Source organism: Micropterus salmoides, unplaced genomic scaffold, assembly GCF_014851395.1.
Source record: "Micropterus salmoides isolate LMB-PRFRI ecotype aquatic unplaced genomic scaffold, ASM1485139v1 Ms_hic_scaffold_10, whole genome shotgun sequence".
NCBI classification, from domain to species: Eukaryota; Metazoa; Chordata; class Actinopteri; order Centrarchiformes; family Centrarchidae; genus Micropterus; species Micropterus salmoides.
The window spans coordinates 11260193-11285335 of NW_024040041.1; the positions used below are offsets into that span (position 1 = coordinate 11260193).

Here is a 25143-nt window from a genome sequence, read left to right on the forward strand (position 1 = left end):
AAACAACCATTACTCCACAGGGTACCATTTTAAGCATAAGCATTTTCTCAGTGTTTATATCTGTAATATGCACATACATTATATTCCCAGATAAATGCTCTGGAGTTGGAGTCCGAGACGACAAAAAAACCTTGTATGTTACTGTAGGGAAAAGTAAAAGGTGATTTTGTATTGTAGAGGACAAGACAGAGCCGAGCCCATATGAGGCAGATTTGAAAGCATTTATATTTATTTTATAGCGGCATCATTTCAGATGTAGGATCTGTTTTTTTTTTTTTTGTAAGCTCACAAAAAAAAGACAAAGGCAAAGCACACAGGGCTGTCCTGCGCACATCAACATATTCAAATGAACACTGCATTTGATCATTTGAAACATAATGAAAAATCCAAACATTATTAAATAAGGTTTATGACAAATTACATGAGCCAGTAAAGGGGAGAGCAAACAAATACACACTAAAAACAAAATTAAAGAGACTAAAACAACAGAATAGCTGTCACAAATTGTTGATCTGAGGGTGCTGCTCTGATGTCCAGATGAACTGTGGACATTAATAATGCGCATGTACGGCCAAAGTCCTCAAACACAATGATTGTTGTTATTGTTTTGGTCTATGGGTGTCATACAGTATATTACAAGCTGCATTCTCATACCTTCACTTCCTTCATCTCATAGCTCCTGATCTTCACCTACAGCTGTTGGCAGAGAGCCAAGATTATGATCATCAGCAGCCACACAGAGGTCTTTGAGTTTCTCCCCAGCACGCTTTCCAGACTACATGAACATGCTTTATTAGAATATCAAAAAATATTGAGGGATTTTATCTCTGACTGGCTGGGATGGTAAACATGAGCCTGCTATGTGCAGTTTAGTAACGACACCTAATAGGATTTCTGGATTTAAGACAATTTGGAGCTGCAGATGGAGAAAATTGCCTTCTGCAGCTTTATCTGATTTGACTATGTGCTTTTTCTCATACTCAAAACCTAAAATCATATAAGGACTCTTAACAGGACCAAATGTTTGTCCTTGGGCAGAGAAACTCGAGGCCTCTGGGAGCAGAAGGATAGAATGTGAGTCCATTTCAGTCTGATGAGAGACCTCGACCTAGAAGTGGCTGGAAAAGGTGCGGATCCTGCTGAGGGTTTTGGGGCCAGGACTCAGATCTGGCTAAGCGGCAGGAACTTCTGGTAGTAACTCTTGGTCACGTCAATCATCAGGTCCTGGGTGCACTCTGGGAGCTCTCCTGAAAACAGACCTGAGACAGCGAAAGACGAACAGAAGGTAAAGACGTGGACGATAGCTAGAAAGTGGAGGGGGTGGGGTGTGTGCTGGTGTGGTGTGGTGTGGTGTGGTGTGGCGTGGCGGACCTGGGCACCCAGAGAAGACAGTAAAAGGCGGCACCACGGTCTCAGGAGGGAGCACAGTGTTGTCTAAGATCTTGCAGCAGTCCTTCAGCACACAGCGACGACCCTTTACACGACACACAAAACAAAAGTCAAAAGCAAGTTAACAGCTACTGAGTAAAATGCCTAAACTGACACCAAGTGTTACATCTATTCTGCTTATTACTCTATTGTAAACAATGCATTTTGGCTGTTCAGAACAATATATCTGTAATCATTCTTACAAAGTAAAAGATTTGTTTTACTTTTATATACCAAACAATGAACCAGTACAATCAATCAATATCTTGTTTTATATGGAAAATAACAATCCAGTTTAGCCATTCTAGAAACTAAAATTAACACACATGGTTCTGCACATTCCATCCCAGTGCTCAAAGCAGCCGGCCAGCAGTTCCTCTGAACATGACCGCCATGTGACCGTTACACCACAGGCAAGAGGAGACACTGTTTCTGTTTGTGTCCTCTCTCTCACTGGGGGCAGAGCGCTCTCTCTCTTTCTGCATGGTTTTCCTTTTTCTGTTGCATAGCATGGTTGTGTGTGCATGTGCTTTCACACCACTCACTATGACGCAGTTCTTCCCAATGTGGACGTAGGAACCAATCTGTGCTGCGTTGACCACGCAGTCCTCCTCAATGAAGACGTGATCCCCGATGTGCAGCGGGAAGAACGCCACTCTAGAGGGGGAGACAGTGGGTGGTGAAGTTCAGGTGTTTCTTTGATGAGCATACAGCAACCAGAAATAACAGACAGCCAGGTATTAAGACTATTTACTGTATGGTTCTCTGCTGTGTACTCATGGAAACAATAAACTGACTGACAGAAGATTTATCTGCTTTGATTTTGAGAATGGAATGTTTCAGTAATGTCTCAAGTCAAAATGCCAAACTTTGCTGGCTGCAGCTTCTCTGTGAGGATATTCTTCTTGGTCTTATGTGATAGTTTTTGTGAATTTTTGTTTGGACCAAAAAAACCATCTGAATTTGTCACTTTTGTCTCTGGGACATTGTAAATTGATTAAGAGCAATTGTGTGATGTATTGATATGGTATTGGCATTGAGATTTGGTTACTGGAATATTGTCATCATTTGGAAGTCTCTTACTGATCTAAAAGGCTATAAGAATAAATGCCCCTGGCTGGCTGTCCATTTATATCCATGTTATTAATATATATATATATATAATATAATATATATTAAAAAGGATGCTTTACCCTTTGCTGAACTTTTTAAAAGGTGGTCTAATGACGCTCCGGCTCTTTACCACACAGTGTCTGCCCACCCTGACATTAGCCAGGTCGCCTCTGATTATGCAGTCATTCATGACAATAGTCTGCAGGAGAGAACACATAACATAACTTCCCTGACAGAAAGCTGTATAAATAATACACCATCAGGCAGGTGTATTTGTCCTTACTTTGCCATTGAGTACGATGTTTTGACTCCCACATAGCACTGACTGTCTGCTGACTTTGTTGCCAGAAGCCTGAAATAAAATAGCAGAATGGTTACCGCTTGTATCGAAGTGTGTTTTAGTCTTCACTGTCCATATAAACTGAGCACAAACAATAATTTGTCCAACGCCCAACGCCCCGCTCAGCTTGTTAGCCAAATAGCAAGTGACTAAGTTAGCTAGCTAACAACGACTTGAAATAAAACATATTACCGTCTCGATGTACTCCGCTTTGTTGTACAGTATTTCAGACAACTCCATGGCTGGGAATTTGGTAAAATATTTCAGACCGTGGGATTAATTCAGTAATCTAACGCATCTAACGTGATGTGTTTTGCTCCCTGCTCTGCTGTCAGCTCTCTCGGCTTCTCTTCTTCGGCCGATTCTGATGAATGGCTTTTCAGACAAAATGAGTTGAGTTGATCATCGATTGAATTTGTTAAACCAATCAAACAGTCCCCCCAGGAATTTGTTATATTTGATTTGTATTGTGTAAGATGTATACATCTATATAGCGTGTTAAATAATTCTGCTCCTCCAGGTCATTTGGCTAGGTAATTATTAAGCATCTAATCCGTAATATGACTCTGTGATCGATTGGTCTTCCCTCAGCAGAATAAGCTCCGCGACACTTTGGTATTTTACCTTTTATCAAAGTCATTGGTTATAATAATGCTTTTACTTATTGTCTGTTTAGTAAACAATATTGCAGAGAGCTCAAATAAAATAAAATATACTGAATAAAAACACAGCTTGTATTCTGCGCATGCGCACGGCAGAGCCCATGACCCTGCTTCTTCTTCGCCTTGCACACAGGAAGCCACCACTCACTTTTCTCCGTCATGGCGGCCCGTGTCCTGCAGCAGTGTGTCCGCTCGCTCGTCCGGCCCTCGCTGAGGCTTTCCTCCGGTAACCTGGCAGTCAGAGCCGCTGCCGCTCCGGTGGCAGTCGTCCACCGACCTCTCTCCTTCGCCGCCGACAGCCGAAGGACGCGGTGGCTCGGACAGAGCCGGGTGAGTCTCCGGTAACATTGAACCGCCATGGCCTAGCGTTCGCTGCTGTGACCTACCGACGTCTTTCAAAACTGTCATGCTAACTTAGCTTGCTAAAAGTTCACGATGGCATGCAAAGTTCATATTTTACCACCAGTGAAAACCTGTCGGTGTGATACCCCTCCTGAAATCCACGAAAGCTTGGGACGTTTTATTTGTGATTACACTGCAGCCATGTTTTGCTTGCTGGCTAGCTTGGCTAGCTTAGCTAGCTAGCAAAGTTGGTGAGTTCACTGACACACTTGTGTTGTCGCCTCTCTCACGCCTGCAGTCTAGAGCCATATGGATGCCTGAACTCAAGCTAAGCACCCTGTATAACCTATTCTAGCTAGGCGACGGCCAACGATGCTTTGCCAGATAAGCGTGCTGTTCAGAATAGTAAAACACTGCTGCAGTGAAGTAGTTTTTGTGAATTGTATGATGTTAGTTTAATGACCGTTTTTGGAGATAACTTATTTAATGGTACTGTAATGCAGGGGGAGGTCGCCCATGATGTCAAGTGATTCTGCGTTATGAAAGACCTAAAGTCAGCTAAAACATTTAGAAACAAGTTGTATTTATATAGCATATTTTATTAAGTTGAAACATAACAATAGAGGAAAGACTACAAGGAAATAAAAACATCAGCCCCAAGAGTAATAAACTCCACATCCAGCCTAGAGGCAAGTAGTTTGTTTGACAGAGTAAGACCAAAATAACAAAAAGCACCCTTGTTAGATTTTGATCTTATGCTTCAGTACAGTAAGAAAATCAGCACTTGATAATCTCAGAAATGAAGATTAGACTTCATCATTGAGCAGGTCAGAAATGTATGAGCCGTACCAGATACCTGCTTTAAAGACTATATGTAGAGTTTTGGAGTTGGTTTTGTGTTGCACTAGGAGCTAAGAAAGTGATGCAAGTACTGGAGTAATGTGTTCAGCTTTGTTTGTATATGCAAGGAATAAAATTAAACATTTAAAAAAAGTGTAAATCGTTATGCAAAATTTAGATTCTGTACATTTAATATCAACAGTGAATGCTGGTGTTAAGTTTTTTGAACAAATTGATATGTTGCTACGGTGATTAAGGTCAAGTTCAATGTGCTTTATTGGCATGAATGTTTCAGTTAAACAGTGTTGCCAAAGCAGTGATTACTTGTCAGTCCGGTGTGCTTGAAACCATCCTCTTCCAGACTCTCCTGAATCAGTGTAACAGTATCGTGCTCAACATGCACGCTTGAGCTACAGCCTGTTAACAGTTTGTGCTCGTAACATTTTGACCCAAAGATGGGAAGTGAGTATAAATGGGTTCCAGCAAAATCATGGTCTGGAGTGTTTCGCTGAATGAACGCCTCTGTGCATTTCTATGATCTCTCCACCTCATCATCCCCGCTCCTGACCCTCCACCTCCTCTTCTTCCTTTTCCACCACAGGTCCCCTCAGTGGGCGTGTTGTGCCGACAGTATGGAGACCTGCCTCCTCTCACCCTAGACACCATCAGAGACCGCGTCATGTATGTCCTCAAGCTCTATGACAAGATCAACCCTGAGAGGGTGAGAGCGAGCTCCAGCCAGTTTGGAAACTGGCAGTGAATGAAGGATGCATTGTGTCTGTTACTTAACAGGTTGAAAAATATGTGTAGAAAGAACTTATTTTGCAGATGATATTCTTCTACAGACACTTTTGTTTAGCCTGCAGTTTGTCAGACACCATGTTAATGTGCGCGCACACTCCACTTTGTGAACCTGCCTCAACAGTGATTTGATCCTTTCATGGGATTTTCTTTGGTTAATGTGAGAGGCTGATGAAGGAAAGGCTTGTTTTACTCTGTGCTGTAGGAAAGTAATCCCGCTAAATGAGATGTAGTAATTGTGTGAATACTTAACAGTAGTTTGTTTGGAATATCCATTATTCATATTTAGATCGTGTCTGTTCAGAACCAAACTGTGTGTTGCCAGAAAACTGAAATGCCAGTGATTGTGCAAAATGTTACTTTCTGCTCCACAGCTGCAGACATCATCCCACTTCATGAAAGACCTGGGTCTGGACAGCTTGGACCAGGTGGAGATCATTATGGCCATGGAGGATGAGTTTGGTGAGTGTCTGTCGCTGCTAGCCTGTCAGGGGTGCACGCCATACAACATAACCTTACAAATACATAAATATTACAAATTGAGTGTGTATCCATCAGGCCAGCAAAGAAGTATTCCTCATTTCCACTGCATGCTACAGCTCGGCTGGACTCGCTTTTTTGTTTCTTCACTGTCAAAAGTACCTACCTGGTACTCTTTTTGGTATCCAGGCAAGTTGAGCTGATACTAAAAGAAACAGTCGTTACTTACATGACCCAGGACATCCTGCACAAACTCACCATTTTTAAATAGCCAAGCTACCAATTTTAATAGCAATTTTTTTTTTGTTTGTGTTTGTTTTACTCACTCGACACTGGTGGGATGAGAGTGGTCACTTAGTTTGTTTGTCTGTGTGTTGTTCTTCAGAGTAGAAACACAGACTACTTTATCGTTAGAGCTGGCCCGATGGCTGTGGTCTCTGGGATGCAACTTTGTGCAGAAAATGAGAGTGGTTGTTAACAGGATCTTGTCGTGTGTGTGTGTGTGTGTGTGTGTGTGTGTGTGTGTGTGTGTGTGTGTGTGTGTGTGTGTGTGTGTGTGTGTGTGTGTGTGTGTGTGTGTGTGTGTGTGTGTGTGTTTCCTCTGCAGGCTTCGAGATCCCCGACGCAGAAGCGGAGAAGCTGATGAGTCCTGAGGAGATTGTACAGTACATCGCAGACAAGAAGGATGTTTATGAATAATCTGTTCTATAGAGGCAAGTCAGCCATGTTTTCTTTCCCTCCTTCACTATGGCTGTATGTGGAACCACCTACCCCATACTAGCAGCAACCGCAGTATGTACTACATACTGCTAATCATATTAGTATGCAGTATGCTCGGCCACGCTTAGCTGGAAGTAAACAATAGAAGGAAAAATTTTTTTTTTTCTAATTTAATCTTGTGTAAGGAGAACCAGGCTACAGCTGATCTGTAACGAGTATAACATTATAGCTAGCTGCGTTTGTCCCACTCTCCATAACACTTAAGTTAAGCCTGCCAAGCTAATGTTGGATATCACAAAGAGAGAGCAGTGTTAACCTTAGCAAGCTGTCAATAACAAAACAGGACATTCAAAGTAGGGTAGTAATATTCCTTCTTGTCCACCACTGACACGGGGATGTTTCCGTTCGCCGTTTCAACAATGACTGCTTGTTATTAAATAAAGATTACATTAAAAAAAAAACATTCTTGCACTTCGTGTGACACAGTACGTGAGGTAGACTGGACCGACGCATATGGGAGATTCTTTCTGAATCAGTATGACATCCGGGTATACTGCGTTCTACGTTCTGGCCAAATCCGTACGTACTGCTAGTATAGTAGCTGGTTTTAAATACAGCGTATCTCTGTCCCTCCATTTGCATTCTGGTCTTGGCTCATTTTTTCTTGTGTATTCACTCATCAATAGTGTATGTTTCTTGCAGAGAGGTTGACCCCAGCGCAACCCCACAGGAAGTGCTTGTGAAGCAGATGGGCACCAAACCATTTCCCACTTCCTCCCCGTCAGATGTTCTGTGCATTGCAGCATTGTTGGCTGCTGTGTCTTGTGTTTAACTGTATTTAAATGAACATCGGAGATAAACATTAAATCAGTTTTTTTTTTTCAGCTACACCCCGTGGTTCAAATGTATAAGTTGTCATGACTAGATCAATAAAGAAAGACACATGCTGTACAGTTCTGTGCATATCTGTGAAACTCATGACCGGAGGAGAATAAACCGTTGTAGTGTTCAAAATAAATACTGTGGCTCACATGTCAGAACAGAGTTTAACCAAGCGTGTTTCAGTCAGAGGGCCACAAAATCTGCCCAATCCAAGAGAATTTAGTTTTGTAGATGGACTGTAACCGTGTTCTTTTAGCTTGAAATAATCCCATACTTTAGACATTTCTTGTTCATCCCTTACAGTTTTCGCTCTTCCTCCACTTTGCATACAGCGCCATCATAATCATGTTGCGTTCACACAGCGTAAGTGCGATGTGATGGAAATGTCCGTGTGAAACACTGCTATAGTTATATGGATTAAACAAGCTGCGATGCAAAGAATTTGCGTCAATGCATTTTAGACTAATCGGATAGTTTCAGCCCTGTGTTCGACTAGTTTAGTATTTAAATTACTCCCAATTCACTGAAGTTTTTTTTTTTTTTTTATTAACCAGGTGATTTACTGTCAAGCATATGCAGTATGTGTGCACACCAAAATAAAACTGAATACAGTTTTCACATTGTAAATCATTTAATTCAAAGTAACACTACATTTTGGTTCAAAGGGAGATTCAGCCTCAAACCCTTCTATTGCAGATAGCTCAGATAATCAAGGGAAATCTTGTACATACAGCTGTCGCTACTACTTTTCAGATTATTTACCTTTCATGTCAAATCTTAAACTTGTGAAATACAATACACTGGTTTGTCACCAGGGAACTGCCTTCACCTAGCTTTAACAGAAGAATATCCATCCTAAAATGTAGCAGAGTGAATTCTTCTCACTTTAAATATCCAAATTAAAAGGATGTAAGTGGTCACAGTTGTTGACCAAGAAACAGACAGGGAGAAAGAACGACTCCAGGAGGCAATCACTGAGTCATTGTTAGTCTTTTATTGAGGGTTGTACCCAAGTTTTACAGCTTTGTATGAAGGCTGTGGGAGCCAGAGGGTTACAAACAGTAATCAGTATACGAGTACAACCAACAGAAGACCTACTACCTACTACTCTACAACCTTAGTACAGATTCTCTTAAGAGCACTAAAATCCGGAAAAATAAGGAGAAAAAAAAAAATACAGAACAAACCAAGCAACAAAAGGAAGGAAAATAAAAAGATTAAATGAAACCAAACAAATAGACAGCATCAGAGGAGACATTCATTATTAGAGCACACTGGAGTTGGTTTTCTATACCTTGTATGATCAGGCGACTTAGTTTTTTTAATCAATTTTTAATACCCATACAAATAAAGATTGTCCTTCAAAAAGTGCAGTTTCCCCCCAAAGTTTAAGATAAAATCCTTTGATGACCCGAGGAAGACGTTTGAAAATAAAAAGGTACTTCCTGTTTTTGTAAGAGAGGAAGACATCCTCTCGTTGATTATAGACATTGTACGTTTATATTCTCATATATATATATTATATATAGTTTCAACAGTCTCCCAAAGCAATGTGCATAATAGGTTTACAGGTGATCCAACTACACACTGTGGATTGATAGAATCTCTATAAAAAAACATTGTAGTTGTGTAAAATTTGCAGTTTCACCGGCCTCACTTCCCTCGGCGTGTCGAGGAGGTGACAAGCTGTGAAAATAAAGAAATGGACTTTGCAAATCTTAACCTGTCCTCCTCTCCTGCTACAACTGGCCCGACGGTTGCTAGGTAATAAGGTTTTTTTCAGTTCATTATTATTATTATTATTATTAGAAGTAGTAGTACTAGTAGTACGATTCAACGATGGCACAACATGTTTTGAGGAATATTATTGGGAATCCCGTCTCAGCTGTGTTTTTAAAACATTTTTGGGATTTTTTATTTATTTATAGAAAGCAAAAAACCCAAGGTGGACATGGAAGCCTGGGTTCAACACTCCACTGCATAGTCTCTCTGAGCGACACCCACCCAACCCCTCTGTACGGTTCCCACCCACCCCCCACCCCGATAGCCCGCCCGCCCCACCCACCCACATCTTTGTGCTGGTTAGACTAAAGCTTTTCAGGGTTTGTTTTTGTGTATTCATACTAAATGTAAAATGACAAAAAAACAGCAGATTCTCACAGTTTTTGTGTTTGTTTTTTTAAACTTTTGTTTGTTTTTTGTGGTTTTTATAGTTTTTGTGTCAAAAAAAAAAAAAAAGCCTTTGCGCTTTTGATCGACAGTAGGAGCCGTTTGTGTGTTATGATATAATATAGCATTTGCTCACAGGATAGTTAAGTCAAGAGAAAAACAAAGAGTCACATTATTTTTCTTAAACATTAAAACGTAGTAGAGTATCACCAGCCAGCTTCCCTCCTCTCCTACCCTCTTTCCTTCCTTCCTTCTTTCCTCCCCTCGACTGGCCCTGTCGGGAAGCTGCTTGGCAGCCCTGGGGATTGTACATTGCTCATGGTGGTTTTGACTTACTGAAAATGTTTTCCTCACATCATCTTTTTGCAAATTACATTTTTTCTTCAAGCATTTAACATTGTCCAGCTTTTTAAATACACATACACAAAAAAAATAAAATCAATCCCTTTCCTTCCCTCTCACCCTCCCCTCCTTAATTTGGCATGATAATGTGTTCAAATACAAACACACTGTACGAGACTGGGTTTTTGCATCTTCCCACAACACACACAGACACACACAGACATACTAACAGTAGATTGGACGAGATAGAAACAGAACTAGAATAAGCTGAGACCCAGAACAGTAACATTAACATCAATGAGAGGAGTTTTACAGACGTTGCTTGTCCCTTCTCTAACAGCAGAGCAATGCTGCCTCCTGCGCTGCTGATCAGGGGTCAGCTTTTGTCCCACCAAGGGGGGACAAAACTGCTCCCAGGTCAGCGCTAGGAGAGAAGCATCGACAAAATTAGAATGAACGAAGTGTAAAATAATTTCAGCAAAAGCGTAAAGGGAATACTATTTTGACTAGACTATTTAGAGTTCACTTGCCCCAGACCTCCTGTCAGTTTTGCGTTTCCTCTCCTGTAGTTAAGCTTAGGAGTTGGAGAGGGGGAGCTGATCCTGGATAAGCCGGCAAAGAGGCAAGTGGAACTCCGTGTCCCTGAAAAGCCAGGAAGAGCCAGCCAATCACAAGCCACATCCCCTTGCCTGAGTCACTACGGGGCCAACAACAAGCCTCGCCTCCTTTCAGTCAAGCTACAGACACGAGCATCTCCACCGCAACAGCCACCGACAACCGGGCGCATTTAAAACAGTAGTTGAATTTGAAATCAAACACAAAGACAATGAGCAGCGGTTGCTTTGCTTGATTTTTCCTTGCGGTGGTTCCATGTTTGAGGCAGATCGAGGCACCGGCCGTCGTTTTTTTTTACTTTTTAAACCGTTTTCAGCTACATTCTGGCTCAGTTCGGCGGCTTGGCGACTTCACCGCTCTGACCGGCCAGCCCAGTGAACAGGGAGAGGTAAACCTGGAGGACGACGACAAACCCCCGCCCCTTCTCTCACTCCCTCACTGGCACCAACAAAGCACCATCTTCTCTAGTCACAGCACACACACACACACACACACACACATACCCCTGTCACAATACTCACACAAACGCACTTTCTCCTTTAGACAGACCTGAAAACCAAACACTGCCACCGTTAACTGTGTGTCTGACTGTCCGTCACGGCTTTGCTCTCTGCTCGTTCGGCCTTTCCTCTAATCCACCCAAGTGCAAAATCCAAGGCTCCTCAGTTCAATTTGTCAATTTAAGTTAACTCAAAAACAAATGACAAACATGGTTCAGATGTTCCACTTGAAAACATTTGTTAAACAAGACAAAAATCAAATAATATATATATAGTTTAAGCAAAGATCTGGAATTAAGTAAACTAATCTTTTTTAATTATTTGGTAGAAAGCAGTTCAATACTGGCACACACCACTGTCAAGTCTGGCTAATACTCAAGGTTCTGTCTCGCTACGTATGCTTTGAAGTGTTAAATATTCACGGCTAAACTTAAAAACACAACTAAAGCCAACATTTAGAGTACTTCTGAAATAAAAACCTATATTGGAGGGGGAAAACACATGCGCGCGCACACACACACACACACACACACACCCCACAGGCTTAACAGAGTAATTACACGGTGATGAAAAGAAATTAAGGTCCATGGCTTCGCTAATGCTGACTTCTCGTTCACACACTTTCTGAAGCGTTTGTTTTTCCCCGGATATTGTGCATCGTAGTAACTAAACAATCACTGGTAGATGGGTGCATCTATTATTCACATGTGGATTTTTGTCGACAAACACCACTGGTGGATTTACATTCACGCTGTTCTCACACACAAACGACGCCCTTCCCTCCCACAATCAAACACCTTCCCCTCCAGCGCTAGAATGCACAACTGCCGGCATCCTAATACACACACACACACACGATTCATCAGGTCAAGAACTTTAGATGAGTCCCCCCCACCCCACCCCCGCCCAAAGGAAAAAGAAACAGTACAACAATACAATCATATTCTATTTGTAAACAGGTAGAAGCCACTTGACTTGTTGTTGCATCTTCGGACACAATTAGGATCAAGGCAATGAAATGTGGACGACTTTTGCACTGTTAAAATAGTATCTTCAATCAAAACAAGATTTTTTTTTAAAGTTTCTCTTTCCTTTTTTCAAAACACCATCTGTGGCAATGAGAGTGATTAAAAAACAAGAAAAAAAGCAAGTAATATTTCGCATTTTTTTGTACTTAATGAAACACTTAACATTTTGAGTCATGGGAAAAAAAAATAAAAATAAAAAAAAAAAACACCTCTCGGTAGGCCGTGTGAGAGGCTACAGTATGCATAGATACAGATTCGCCTTTCTCTTGGTTTATAAGTCTGACAAGACAGAACATTTTCCACTGACAGTCACACACACACACACACACACACACTCCCCCCCACTTTTGATTTTTACATCAGTGGAGTGGAGGACTGGAGGAGAGGAGGAAGAGGAGGAGAGAGGGAGCGTAGGGGTTTCTACAGCCCGTCCTCCACCCCCTCATGTTAGGGCCCCCCCCCCTCCCACCTCAAAAGACAGCATATTGAAAGCAGTGTGTTGAGCTTCTCCAGCTTAAAGCAGTTATTTGGCAGAGAAAAAAAAAACAACTGACAGACCTATACATAGTTTTCAGTGCTAGAAGTTGGATTATCCTTTCCTACAAGGAGTAGTAGTTTTTTTAATTCACCTACAAGGGGGGAAAACTGGCTTGATTTCCTGAGAACCATTGCTGGTTATTTAGCAGACAAAGAGGAATAGTTCAAATAACCAACGCCATGGCCAAAAACACTGATCCGAATTCCCAGAGTTACAAAGCATCGTCTTCATCCTCAATAAGAGTTTGATTTTTTCTTGTTTTTCTATTTGTTTTATACATTTTTTAAAGTAATTTTTTATTCTTTTTTAATTTTTTTGTGCATTTTCTATTTTATTCCATCTTCTCTTTAAAATGAAGAATGAACACACGTTCCGCCTCCTAAGTCTTGTAAACAAGAGGTTACAGTGTGGCACCTCCAAAACATTGAAAGCCTATTCTGAAAGTGCTGTTCCCCCTCCCCTGCCCACTAGGGGGCTAATGGGAAGGCTTGCTAGATAGGCCCCGCCTCCCACTGTAAGGTGGGCGGGGCTTGCTAGTCCCAGCTGCGGCTACAGTCCTTAGCACTGCAGAGCTCAACGTTCTTTAGTTTTAAAACAAAATTGGTGCAATACTTTTTAATGTCACTTTTACTATCACCAGATAATCCTCCTAAGTCAGCTTTTATTCTTCTTAAACTATCTGTTGATCTTGAACTCCACGACAACGCAGTAAGGTAGGCGTGCCAAGGCAGAGAGGAGCGCACACATACTCATTCACGCACACATGCGCGCTCTCTCTCACACACACACACACACACACACACAAAGTACTTCCACACACAAGTGCGCGTGCACACACATACACACATACGGTAAGGACCTCAATGAGTAAACAGCTACACTGGAAAAACTGGCTGCTCCCTCTATATTGCAGATTATATATACTGAGAAAAAACCACATTCAGTGCAAAGTTAAAAAAGCTCATACTCCAACATTGTCAGCAAACAAATGCAAAAACAAAAAGAGAACGTTAAAAATGAAAAGTATTGGAATTCAAATAAACATGACGAATGAAACAAACAAACAAAAAAAAAAAAATATATATATATATATATATATATAATAATGAGCTCGATTGAAGCTTTTTTCGGTCTGAAAGAGCACTACCTGGAAGCAAATATCCATCCGTTCACATTATAGAATTGGCCTGCATGATTCAAGTATTCCGACTGATATGTTTTTGGGCTAAAACAAAGTGGACATATGTGCAGAGAGAGAAACGTAACTTGTTTTCCACAGGGGAGACCCCGTTTTGTTGAATATCTTGTAAGTAAGAAAGAGTCCAACTAGTGCCATTGCGTTTACCTACTTCCCCCCCCCCACCATTTTCTTCTGCTGATTATTGATAATTCTTTACTGACCCTTCCCTCAGCCTGTTTGATTGGCAGGCGGTTCACATGGAGTCCGCACCCCCGTTCAGGTGATCCACTGGGAGGAAAGAGCTGATTGGAGAGGGGCTGCTGATCCTCCCCGCCTCGGTGCCACTGGGGCTCCCCCACAGGCTACTGGAATAGTTGGGCCCGCCCCAGAGGGAGGAGCTGTGGAGATCGCTGCTGTTCCACTGGTTAGGTTCAGGAGCGCGGCTGGGAAAGGGGTGAGACTGATCCATTCTGCTCTGAGAGGAGCCAATGGCCTGCCAACCGGAGGAGGGAGTGGCCAATGACTGCCCTTGTGCAAAGAAACGGTTGATTTCCTCCTCGCTGGCAAACTCAGCCAGAATAGTAGTGTTCCCCAAAACACACCTGCAGAAAGACAACAAGTAAGACACAAAGTGTTGGACTGAGTCCCAAACATTTCCAATCAGTAGGTTTATATGCACACAAGACACCAGTTATTCAGAGAAATCGGGTTACGCAGGAAATCGGAGAACATGTTTACATGTACTATAGGTTTAACAAACTATGACAAACCCTGAACTCAGAGTTGATGAACCCTGAAATGGAAACTCTGAGTTTCCACATCCAGAACAGCTAATCAGAGTCCGTTCAATCAAGTATTGTGTATTTTCTCTGTTGTGTGAGCGAACACAAGAGTTTTATTCAGTGATGTCTGTTAATTCAGTTCAATTAATAATGGTTTACCAGACTTACATATTTCCTTAATGGATGATGAAGTGGCGGTCTTTGATCCACTATATTTTAAATATATTTGTTAACCTTTAATATGAAATCTATACAATTAAAACAGTTGCTGAAATGCTTTTAAAAACACTGTCAGACTATCCGCAGTCCATTTAAAAAAACCTCACTTTTAATTACATTTTGCAGCTGCACCACAGAGCTTCAAACCTTCTGGTCAATATTTACATTTCTCCCCCTACTTCTGACCTTATTTTGGGAGCATGACTTAACTATTATACACTGCTTCCTGATTGTATTTGCGTTTTTTTTGTGTGTGTATGAGTGTGTCATAGGATTAGTGAGAACACAGGTTTTCCTAAATTTAAAAAATGACTTTCACTTGGGACCTAATTATTTAAAATAACATGTAATGATTTCTCCACTTCTCCCACTGGGTCAATTACAAAGCAAGTGCTTTAATACAGAAATTAAGAAGTATGTTTGTGTGTGTGCCTGATGTTCTTACATGTGCAGGCTCTTCTGGGCCTTGGCGGCCTCATCCTTGGAGCTGTAGCATACCACAGCGTTACCGTGCGGCAGGTTGAGGTGGAATGTGATCAGAGGGCCATGTTGCATGCACAAGGTCCTCAGGGTAGAGCCGTCAATCTGTGAGACAAATAGAAAACACACACAGACGGCATACACGGGGACAGCTGTTAAGCAACTACGGACAAATTCCATGCACAAACAATTCCCCCAAGTTGTCAGTTCGCTAAATATGAACAGACAACAACAAGGTGCAAATTGGGAGGCGTTATCTCAGGCAACCCTGGATCCAGAAGTGAAAATCCCATTAATTCTATACATAGAAAATGTTATCATTATAAATGTTCTTAACTGCAATGCAGAAGCATTTTGAAGCATTTTGAATTTGCTACCTTTCTGATTCATGCCTGACTAGCTTCTCCCCCACAGCAACAGCGGTTGCGGCTCATGGACAGTGCAGTATTTTGAGCCATCTGCCATGCCAAAATAACAGGCAATATATGATTTCTGAGAAACAATGTTGAAATAAGTAAAACTGGTGTCCATGACAAACTTATGATTCAGGGTTTGACTGTGCGAAGGCTTTTAGTTATTCTCTATTGATATTCATGGACAAATGATTACACTAATAATGGTGTGATTGTTAAATTATCCAGGAGAGTCCCATGTTTCTGTTAAGTAACAATGATGATATGGTTTGGTAAGAAGAAATGTGAACAAGAATACAGAATGAGTTCCCCTCCAGAACCAGCGGCCCCTCCCACTTTGCAACTCCACATAGGATGACAACAACAAAACACAGATTAAAATGTTCCATTTATGTCCGTGCGAGTACCTGAGGTGTGAGATTTTTCAGAACAAGCCATTGGGTTCTCCCTGAGCTGCTGCTGTCACCCCAACTGGAACCTGCCAACACACACAGAGCAGAATCATAAATCAGCCAATATAAAGAGCATTTTAGGTCAAATGAATGAGTTCGAGTAGACGTGTCCTCCAGCCAATGACATGGATGAAGTAACTGTCTTCTACTTAGAGTAGTACATCCTGCTTCTCTACATCACCTACAACGTTCAACTATGAGGGATCCAAACGGATAGTGTTGGAGGGTGTATTATCGAAAACAACTATGTTAAAACATTAAAATGATAAAGACTTATTCAAGGCAGCATCCAATTAGACTTGGAAAACAAGTCTACTTACAATCAGTCAGAACTTTATTTTTCTTGTCTGTGCAGAAGTTAAGAACCTGCAACGGCAGCCGACAGTAAAATTAAATCTGAATCTTTTTTCTGATTGCATCAAACTAAGTCTGGTAAATCTGGAGCATACACTACATATGCATACCAATTTAGTGTGATTTGTAACACAAAAATGTTGAAACAAACTTCCATTTTCTGTCTTTGATAGTTTCTTCCTCACATGATGATCAAAACCTAAACAAATCCTAGTTATTCAGACATTGCCTCAGTTCTTATAGTAAACGTGCGTCTCCCTCTGCTCTCACCAGGTGTGTATCTGGACTCGGAGGAGCCCCACCCCCCCAGCCTCAGGGCAGAGCCGTCCCAGCCGGAGGAGGCAGGGCTGGGCTTCTGGCTGGTGAGGCCAGGTGGTGGTCTGGAGGGGGCCGCCACAGACATGGCCTTGGGAGGCAGGGGGACCTTCCACAGCTCATGAGCCAGGGAGGAGTTGGACACAGAACCGCCGCCGGGAGACCACTTTGACTCACTGGGTCTGGCTGCAAGGACAGGGTAGAGCAAAGTGAATCCTCCATTTTCACAGATCTACTGGCAGTCTCTCAAAACATTTGTCTTATTATCCAACAGCAAGAATATAAAAAAACAAACAAAGAACACAGAACCAAAGCATTGTGAAGGATAAGATGGCAAAGGCGCAAGTACAAAACAGGAACGCATACCTGAAGTGCTTTGTGCTGTACTGGTGAGGGAACCGCTGTGGCTGGAGGCACGAATGGATGACCAGGCACTGTTAGAAGGCATCGTGGTGTTCAGTGATGAGGATGGCCCTGGGAAACAAAAAGAAGGGTTACCGTCTGTGAGAGTGTGTTCAATAGCATTTCTGTCAAATCTGCATCAAACATCAAATCAGCTCATTAAACCTGAATGCTCTCAAATATTTAATCTACTTCAGGTTTAGCTTTTAACATTTTTTACTAACAGAAAAAATACAAATAATAATATTTTGAAACTCAAACTAATTCAGCTGAGATCTGTGAGAATTCTTGGCTCAGAAAGCAGAAAGACTGCAAATCTAAACCCAAATAATGTCGACCACCTGCAGCTACCTGATAACGAGACTGCAACTAACAATTTAATAAAAAATTAGTTTAATACAAAATGATAAGCTTATACGACTTAAAATTTCAATTATTTCAGCAGAGTCAACACCCACAAAAAGGCAGCTCAGTTCACAGTGGTGCTTCACTAATAAACCAGCTTTTGCAGAGCGCAGACACTAAAATCTGCTTGTGACCTCCGACTGTAGTTGGCTTAAAATGAAACACTTTCTAAAATTTTACACATCATTCTTTGCTGATAAAAAGACACGTAATGGAGTTGGCTATGAGAACTTAACCTAAGTTTCTGTTTATGACCGTGTGTGGCCTACCGTTGTTCCTGTCCCTGAGGTGGTCTGTGTCACGGACGGTGTTGATGGAGAGGTTGTTGATGACACTGCCGGGGGTCACATAGGGGTCAGTCTCAGGGTCAATGTTGGGGTAACCTTTCCAAGGCTCCCCGGGCCGGAACTCTGTAGACACACACACACACACACACACACACACACACACACAGACAAAACAATCAGTTGTTTTCAGTGCAAACCTTTTGTTTTGTTTGTTTGTGAATTGGAAAGCATGTGTACCTGGGGGCCAGGTGACAGTGTTTCCATGGGGCGGGGGGGAGTTGGCACGGGGTGGCCAGCCATCACCCACCGAGCCCATTGATTGGCCGGGAGGACTCAGGGGAGATGGGCCAGGAGACAGGAAGTCATAGAAGGGAGAGTCCTCCAGACGCAGCCCAGACGACATAGCACCTGTGGGACAAACACACACACAAACGTAAGCGCACAATTGCACAGACGAAAACTCATTGCTTTGGTGAGACTACTGTACGGGCAGAAAAATATAATTTCAATGGCACCAGCTGCTTCTATATTTCCAAAATCTATCATCTAACATTCGTTTAGAATAAATAAGCCACAGGGACTGGTTTGTCCAGCATTTAGTGGATGGCTTATGTTTAACTGAAACATCAAATGTACAGAAACGTGTTCAATGATGACCTCCACCCACTTTTTTCGTGTTTTCCCCATTTACAGTACTTTGACTTTGTAGGGCAACTTTGTTTGTGGTAGTCCATACTGCAGAAGTACATGTTCACCTCTCCTAGACTGACAATCATTGCATACACAACTCTGCACTGTCAAAAACCCAGAATCTTCTGTACCAGGTTTGCTGTTCTGCTCCAGAGGGTCAGTAGCCCAAAGTTTCTTCAGTCTGGACTGGGGCGGCTCTTTGTAGCTCACAGCTCCGCCACCACTACCACCACCAACACCCATGTCCAGGGATACATTCAGGTTAGAGTTCAAGCCTGATGGGAGGGATGGAGGAAGAGAGAAAACAGTAGAGAGAAGAAATTTAGGCATTAAAATCTCCATCTAGAGGATTAAATTCGCGGTTGGTCTGAAAGCACCATAATAGAGGCTAACGTACTTAAAGGGAAGTTGCTGAAGGATCCGAGAGCAGCAGCATCCTTCTGCATCTCAGGGGTATTGTGGGACAAGTAGTTATCCAGGTACGGTTTGTGGGACGGGGCCTGTTTCAACAGGGTGGGGTCCAGGTGCCGTGGCGGCTGCATCATTGATGGAGACGAACCAATAGGACGTGTCTAAGGACAGGAGGAAGGAAGTTAGAGAAACCAATCAATGAGACCATGGAGATGCTACCGTTTCATGAAACACAAACTCTTCATGGTGTAATAAAGAGAGAGACACACACACACACACACACACACACACCTGTTCAGTCTGTCGTCCCACGGGCATGGCTCTCTGGCTCTGAGCTTTCTGTTGCTGTTGTTGCTGCTGCTGCTGCTGGAGGAGAAGACGCTGCAGACAAACAAGAAGACAAATTTTAATAAAAGCAGGTGGCTGATGTTTTTGTCTCTCAGATTAAGTTTTTCAAACATTTACTACACAATACTGTATACTTCAGTACATTTGTAGAAAGAGTAATACAGCTACAATATGTAAGCCAGTGACAATTCTTCAAAGGAACATTGAAATACAAGGTTCACTGGCTACATGCATTTGAGTGCAGATGCATGAAACTTTTTCTATTCCTGTATTGAAGTTTTCAGTTCAAGAAATTATATTTAGTCATGTGTATGTGGCATGTATTTTGACTGCGATTTAGTGACATTTCATTCAACTACATCAGGTTCTCCCTTGTGTTGAGGAAATTAAGTATTTTACTCTTAACAAAAATCTATTGGGGAAAGAACTGCAACGCAGAAAAACTCGTTCTTACACAGACACAGTTTCAGTGCCTGATAGTAAATCTTTGTTGTTTACACATTGCTCTGATTAACATTAGATGCCCAGCGCAAAGACACACTGTACATAAATAAATAAAAACCATGCAGAAAAACATTTTCTCCATGCCAGTAAGTATGTGTGTTCATGTTTCCATTACTCTACCTGTAATTGGTTGATCTGGTTGAGCTGTGACAGCTGGTTGAGCTGGGAGAGTTGGTTGAGCACAGCCACCTGCTGAGGGCCAAACAGAGGGTTCAGACCTCCGTTACCTCCTGGGTACTTCAACAGGGATGGAGGGACCTGAACACAAACAAGATTTGGGTTTCAGTTTTATTGAGTTAGATGTTAAACAACATATCAAACCATGGGGAAAAAAGGGCAGTGATCATATTTAGTAAATTTGGTTGACAATGTTAAGTGAAAACTATTGATACTTTAGTATTATTTGGTTATTTGGTAAGACCAGACGCAACGTGCATGAGAGAATTATTCAATGTGCGATAACATTGTTATATTTTGAGATGACATATGACTTAAATAAATAAACATATATTGAAGTGTGCATATTAACTGCCTGGTTGTTTTTAAATTCATTATAGGATTAAAATTTAATATTTTAAATACAGCTACATGTTTCTAGAGCAGCAATATTAATGTTTACAAAAGCAAAGTCGCTATATATAAACTCAATATCTGACATCACAATACTGAGTGACATTTAGAAGCAATAAAAACTCAGACCAGTCTGCATCAGTCCCTCCTCCTCCTCCTCCCCTCTGCTGTTATTCACTGCCTGCGGGTAACGTTACCTGGTAGAATTAGGAGTGGCTGGTTTGTCTCAGCCAGCAGCTGAGTTTTTAACAATGTGTCAGATTTTAAGACTACAAACCAGTCTATGCTCCAGACAGACAGCTTTCTATTTAGCTTGTTGTAACACTTGGCTAACTGCCAAGCTAATGTTGGCTGTGCTTGTAAAAGATGACTGAGGACAGAGCAGTTTAAATGAATCCTTTCTTCATGTTTACCTTACAGACAGGTGAAGGTTTCATTGCACGTATTTACAGTAACAAGCGTAGCTGTCGTCAACACAAGTAGTTTGGAGCCAACCAGTCTCTGACGGACGGACACTCAACAACGTGCTGCTCCGTGAGCTCTCTGAACTGGAAACAGCTTCACTGCAGCACAGCTGCTGTCCACGAATATGTGAAGCAGCACATATGAAACGAAAGTGTCCTGTAGCACTTTGTCTAGACTGCAGCACCGCAAATCGTGTTTACTTTCTGTCGCCCCACAAGCACGGCACATTATCAGCACGAGGACACGTAGTATTTCTTCATTGCTTTCATGTTAAAAGTAATTTCTGCCCCGCTGCTGTCATGGTAACGTAACAATCGGCTGTTTCATATTTTCTGTTTATTTAACGGCCACAGATAAGCGAGAAAACCGCTGAATCTAATTACAGACAATCTGTGACTGACTGTACAGTCTGAGTCCTTTCAGGTGTTCATTGATGCAGAAATACATCTTATTATCATACTGCATTACTTAATATTGAAATGAATCCATGTCAGAAACATTTAAAGTTTTAAGTAAAGTAGCCTAATTAATGTCTGTTATTGTTATTATCACAACACATCACTGACGTGGAAATTTGATTAATTTTAAGATTTGCTGCTATTGTCATTATTCTAATGTGCTTCATCAGGATGATTGAATAAAATAGATTTATTGATTAGACATGTTTGATATTTTGGATAAATTGGTATGTTAATCGAGTAGGCAACATTTCTTTCTTTAGAATAAACAAAATTAGTCGTTAGATTAATTGACTAATCGAAAAAATAAACGTTAGATTAATCGACTTGAAAAATAATCGATATGTACAGCCCTAGAACCGGGTCTCGAACCCCATCCCTAGTAGCTGGTCTATACTATGAAGGATTATTCATCTCAAATGAGTTTCAAGTCCATGCAAATGCTGCTTGGAAGGTAGGCAACAATAACACCAAATTAAAGCTGCAAGCAGCGTTGGGCGGGCCCTTGCACGTATAGCGCGTCGGGGTGTGAGGCGGCCGTGTTGCATATTCTGGAGCTCTGCCAGTGCGGCTGTGAATTTGCTACGCGCTTCAGACGCTGCATGAAGGTATTATACGTCACTTCCTGTGTCCCCCTTTGTGGCCCTACATAGCACTTGGCAGTAGGAATATAAATTAATATTGGCATGTAGATGTGTTCGGGGTGCCACAGTTATCAAGCACGTAAAGTTTTGTTCAGATGTGAGCATGTACACTGAAGTTACAACAACTTCCTGTGTCATGGCGAAGAGTTGATCTTTGACGGCACGCCACGGACACGCCTATTGACAAAAACTCAGATAGCACAACTTTTCATCGTCAATGCCTTTAGAAGGCACAGCAGAAATTTGATGTCGATCTGAATAAATCCCTAGGAGGAGTTCGTTAAAGTACGGAGTGTGTAAATCATCTAAAAATTGCCGTAAAATTCAATATGGCCGACTTCCTGTTGGGTTTAGGCTATGGCTCCTAGATACTTTTGTGTGCGTCTGGACAAGATACACGTACCACAGAAAATTTGTGCACGTAGGTGAAACGTGCGTCGGGGGCTGCTTCGTTAAAGGTCAATTCCTGTTGCCAGCAGGTGGCGCTATGACTGTGAGTGAATGTCAGCATGTGCATGTGTTCAGGGCGGGACTCTCATCCTACATCTAAGGTTTGGTGCAGATGTGAGCATGTACACTGAAATTATAATAACTTCCTGTTTCATGGCGAATCATCGATGCCACGGACACACCCATTGACGAAAACTCACAGATAGCACAACTTTTCATCATCAATGCCTTTAGAAGGCACAGCAGAAATTTGAAGTCGATCCGACTAAACGCCTAGGAGGAGTTCGTTAAAGTACGGAGTGTGTAAATCATCCAAAAATGACCATTAAATCCAAAATGGCCGACTTCCTGTTGACTTTAGGGTATGGGTTCTTGAGGCTTTTTTTTTCTGGACATGATGCATGTCCCCAAAAATTTTGTGCATGTAGGTTGAACGTGGACGAGGGGCTAATTTTTTCCAATTTTCTAGGTGGCGATAGCGAGTCATTTTGCCACGCCCATGCACGAAACCCATAAAATACGAAATTTTTCACCACTTCTGACATGTGTGCAAAATTTGGTGAGTTTGAGTATGTTTAGGCCCCCAAAATTGAGCTTACTTTGCAGAAAGAAGAAAAAAAAAAAACGTTTGTGCTCGGGCCCTAACAAGAGAAAAGCCCATAGATCTACAAAACTTGATTTCAATGATCTGCATGTAGTCTTGAAAACGCTAAAAGTGCATCCATGTTAAAGACAAAGCGACATTCAAGCCACTGTTGTGACGAGACTTGTAAAACGTTGTAGCCCAACACATAATGAGCAATAGATGCAATAGCATCTGAATGTACTGAATGTTTGTGCGCGCTACCTGAGAGGGCAGGATGGGTGGAGGCACTTGGTTACGAAGATTGGGTTGGGGGGGGGCCTGGGACTGGGGGCCACCTCGGCCCTGTGCTACGATGTTGCCACCCATTATCGGGTTTACATTCTGATCAGGGAAAACACAAACACACACACAAAGGGTCAAACAACTTGCAACAAACTTAAAAATCTGGTTTTGTCATTTATAATGTACAACACGTGGTAACAATCAAACTTAAGTAAAGTCTTTGGGGAGTAAAACACAAGTGAAATGTTAGATAAATGTGGGAAATAACATTTATCACAACATTGTGATGTGTATGGCATTCTCATGCTAGAATACCAAACACGTAATATGTATTTTGATATTTGTTCTATTTTTCACATAAAGTGATAGTTTCTTATTGTTAGTATCTTAGGGTCTGAGGCTCATGGCCTAAAGACTACATCCTTTTCATCCTTCCACACTCACCTGTCGAGTGCCCCCAGGACTAGAGCGGGCAGGAGACTGCCCAGAGTCAAGACAGGGGATAGGCTGAGCAGAATTGGAGGAAGAGGAAAAGCTCATGCTTTGATTGGAGGAGAGCTCATCAGAAGCTTGGCTATCGTAAGCAGAGCGGGAAACAGACAGCTGCAGAAGCAAGGTCAGGTGCACAGCAGATGGACGCCAAGCACAGAGCGACAGGAAGCACATCAGCAGCCAGAGAAGTGCAGACAAGGAAGGAGAAAAGAAGGAAAAGAGTTAATTTAAAAAGGGAGTGTAGGAGATGAGTAGAAGTAAGCAACGGAGAGGAAGGGAGTGCACCAGAGGATGAGAGTCAGAAAGACAGAAGCAAAGATAAGAGACAAGCAGCCTTAAGTGCAGAAGGAAAAGCAGCAAAGCCCAAAAAACCCACGGCTGCTTTGTACAGAACTATGTAAGGGAATGAATCATTACTGCATAATTAGAAATCACTTACGAACTACTAATTGTAACAAGTAACCATGTAAGTGTGCATATTTCCTTTAGACACCACCTACAGACTAATTCATAATGATGACACACAACATCGTGTTAACAGCAAGTATCAAATGAAACATCCCTTTCAGTAGTCCACACATCAAATGCAGTGTGTTAGAACAACCACTGTGGGGCGCTACAGGACTGAGAGAGCACTACCCAGCCAGACTCACATGGGACTCTCTTCCACTCCACACCTACCTCATGATCACCATAATTGAAGAGAGAATGACCAAACCACTATCTAGTAATGTCGTTTTAAACAGCAGAATGTGTCGATTACCAATCCTGTAAAGTGCCGGTTCTACCAACCTGCTGAATTTCAACTTGGTACCACATTTCGACAACAACATTTTCATTTTGTATTCCTAAGAGTTGTTCTCCTGTGACCTTTTCTTCACTCCCACCCATAGTATAACAGGGAAACATAAAGGTTTCTGCATACCTTGTCATAGTAAGGGCTGCGATCCATGGCAGACTCCTTGTGGAGATGGTGTCGAGACCCGGGGGTCTTCCCCATTACTCCATTGAAGTCTCCCATACTGCCCATGTCCATACGTTTGTCCTGCACCATCCCTGCTCCTGTCTTCATGGAGTCGTCAGGAGAGTCCCTCTGCAAGGGGAAAAATACGAAATTGGATTATAGAGAAAGAAAGCATAAATATTGCATTCAT

At 42.0% G+C, this 25143-nt stretch overlaps 3 protein-coding genes across 7 annotated transcripts in view; 1 reads left to right on the forward strand and 2 right to left on the reverse strand.

The window, feature by feature from the left end:
- Nucleotides 1-206: 206 nt before the first annotated feature.
- Nucleotides 207-3247, reverse strand: dctn5 (dynactin 5). The gene is made up of 6 exons (XM_038696130.1): nt 3074-3247; nt 2825-2893; nt 2622-2740; nt 1974-2085; nt 1372-1474; nt 207-1259 (listed from the first exon to the last, which is right to left on the reverse strand). Exons 1-6 carry the CDS (start codon nt 3119-3121, stop codon nt 1162-1164), a joined length of 549 nt encoding a protein of 182 aa, XP_038552058.1. The 5' UTR covers nt 3122-3247; the 3' UTR covers nt 207-1161.
- Nucleotides 3248-3670: 423 nt separating this feature from the next.
- On the forward strand, nt 3671-7679 carry ndufab1b (NADH:ubiquinone oxidoreductase subunit AB1b). The gene is made up of 5 exons (XM_038696188.1): nt 3671-3873; nt 5327-5446; nt 5901-5988; nt 6614-6719; nt 7429-7679. Exons 1-4 carry the CDS (start codon nt 3703-3705, stop codon nt 6703-6705), a joined length of 471 nt encoding a protein of 156 aa, XP_038552116.1. The 5' UTR covers nt 3671-3702; the 3' UTR covers nt 6706-6719; nt 7429-7679.
- Nucleotides 7680-8582: 903 nt separating this feature from the next.
- LOC119885846 (trinucleotide repeat-containing gene 6A protein-like) overlaps nt 8583-25143 on the reverse strand; it is a 41931-nt gene continuing 25370 nt past the window's right edge. For 4 of the 5 annotated variants that reach the window (XM_038696149.1, XM_038696175.1, XM_038696159.1 and 1 more), the window contains 13 exons: nt 24915-25082; nt 23477-23596; nt 20163-20300; nt 19482-19571; nt 19177-19351; nt 18911-19054; nt 18327-18497; nt 18072-18212; nt 17362-17469; nt 16951-17181; nt 16282-16352; nt 15427-15566; nt 8583-14582 (listed from right to left, as the gene is read on the reverse strand). In XM_038696149.1, the coding sequence (XP_038552077.1) occupies nt 14234-14582; nt 15427-15566; nt 16282-16352; nt 16951-17181; nt 17362-17469; nt 18072-18212; nt 18327-18497; nt 18911-19054; nt 19177-19351; nt 19482-19571; nt 20163-20300; nt 23477-23596; nt 24915-25082 (2046 nt within the window). In that variant the 3' untranslated portion in view covers nt 8583-14233. The remainder of the gene's footprint in view (nt 14583-15426; nt 15567-16281; nt 16353-16950; nt 17182-17361; nt 17470-18071; nt 18213-18326; nt 18498-18910; nt 19055-19176; nt 19352-19481; nt 19572-20162; nt 20301-23476; nt 23597-24914; nt 25083-25143) is intronic. The other variant, XM_038696168.1, reaches the window with a different exon arrangement.

Bases quoted from the DNA above. Each gene is read 5' to 3' on its own strand.
- ndufab1b (XM_038696188.1), top strand. From the start codon at position 3,703: ATGGCGGCCCGTGTCCTGCAGCAGTGTGTCCGCTCGCTCGTCCGGCCC. The intron at 5,447-5,900 runs GTGAGAGCGAGC...TCTGCTCCACAG, and splicing joins ACAAGATCAACCCTGAGAGG to CTGCAGACATCATCCCACTT. The intron at 5,989-6,613 runs GTGAGTGTCTGT...TTTCCTCTGCAG, and splicing joins GGCCATGGAGGATGAGTTTG to GCTTCGAGATCCCCGACGCA.
- dctn5 (XM_038696130.1), bottom strand. From the start codon at position 3,121: ATGGAGTTGTCTGAAATACTGTACAACAAAGCGGAGTACATCGAGACG. The intron at 2,086-2,621 runs GTAAAGCATCCT...CTCCCCCTCTAG, and splicing joins TTTAAAAAGTTCAGCAAAGG to AGTGGCGTTCTTCCCGCTGC. The intron at 1,475-1,973 runs GTGAGTGGTGTG...TGTCGTGTAAAG, and splicing joins TTGGGAAGAACTGCGTCATA to GGTCGTCGCTGTGTGCTGAA.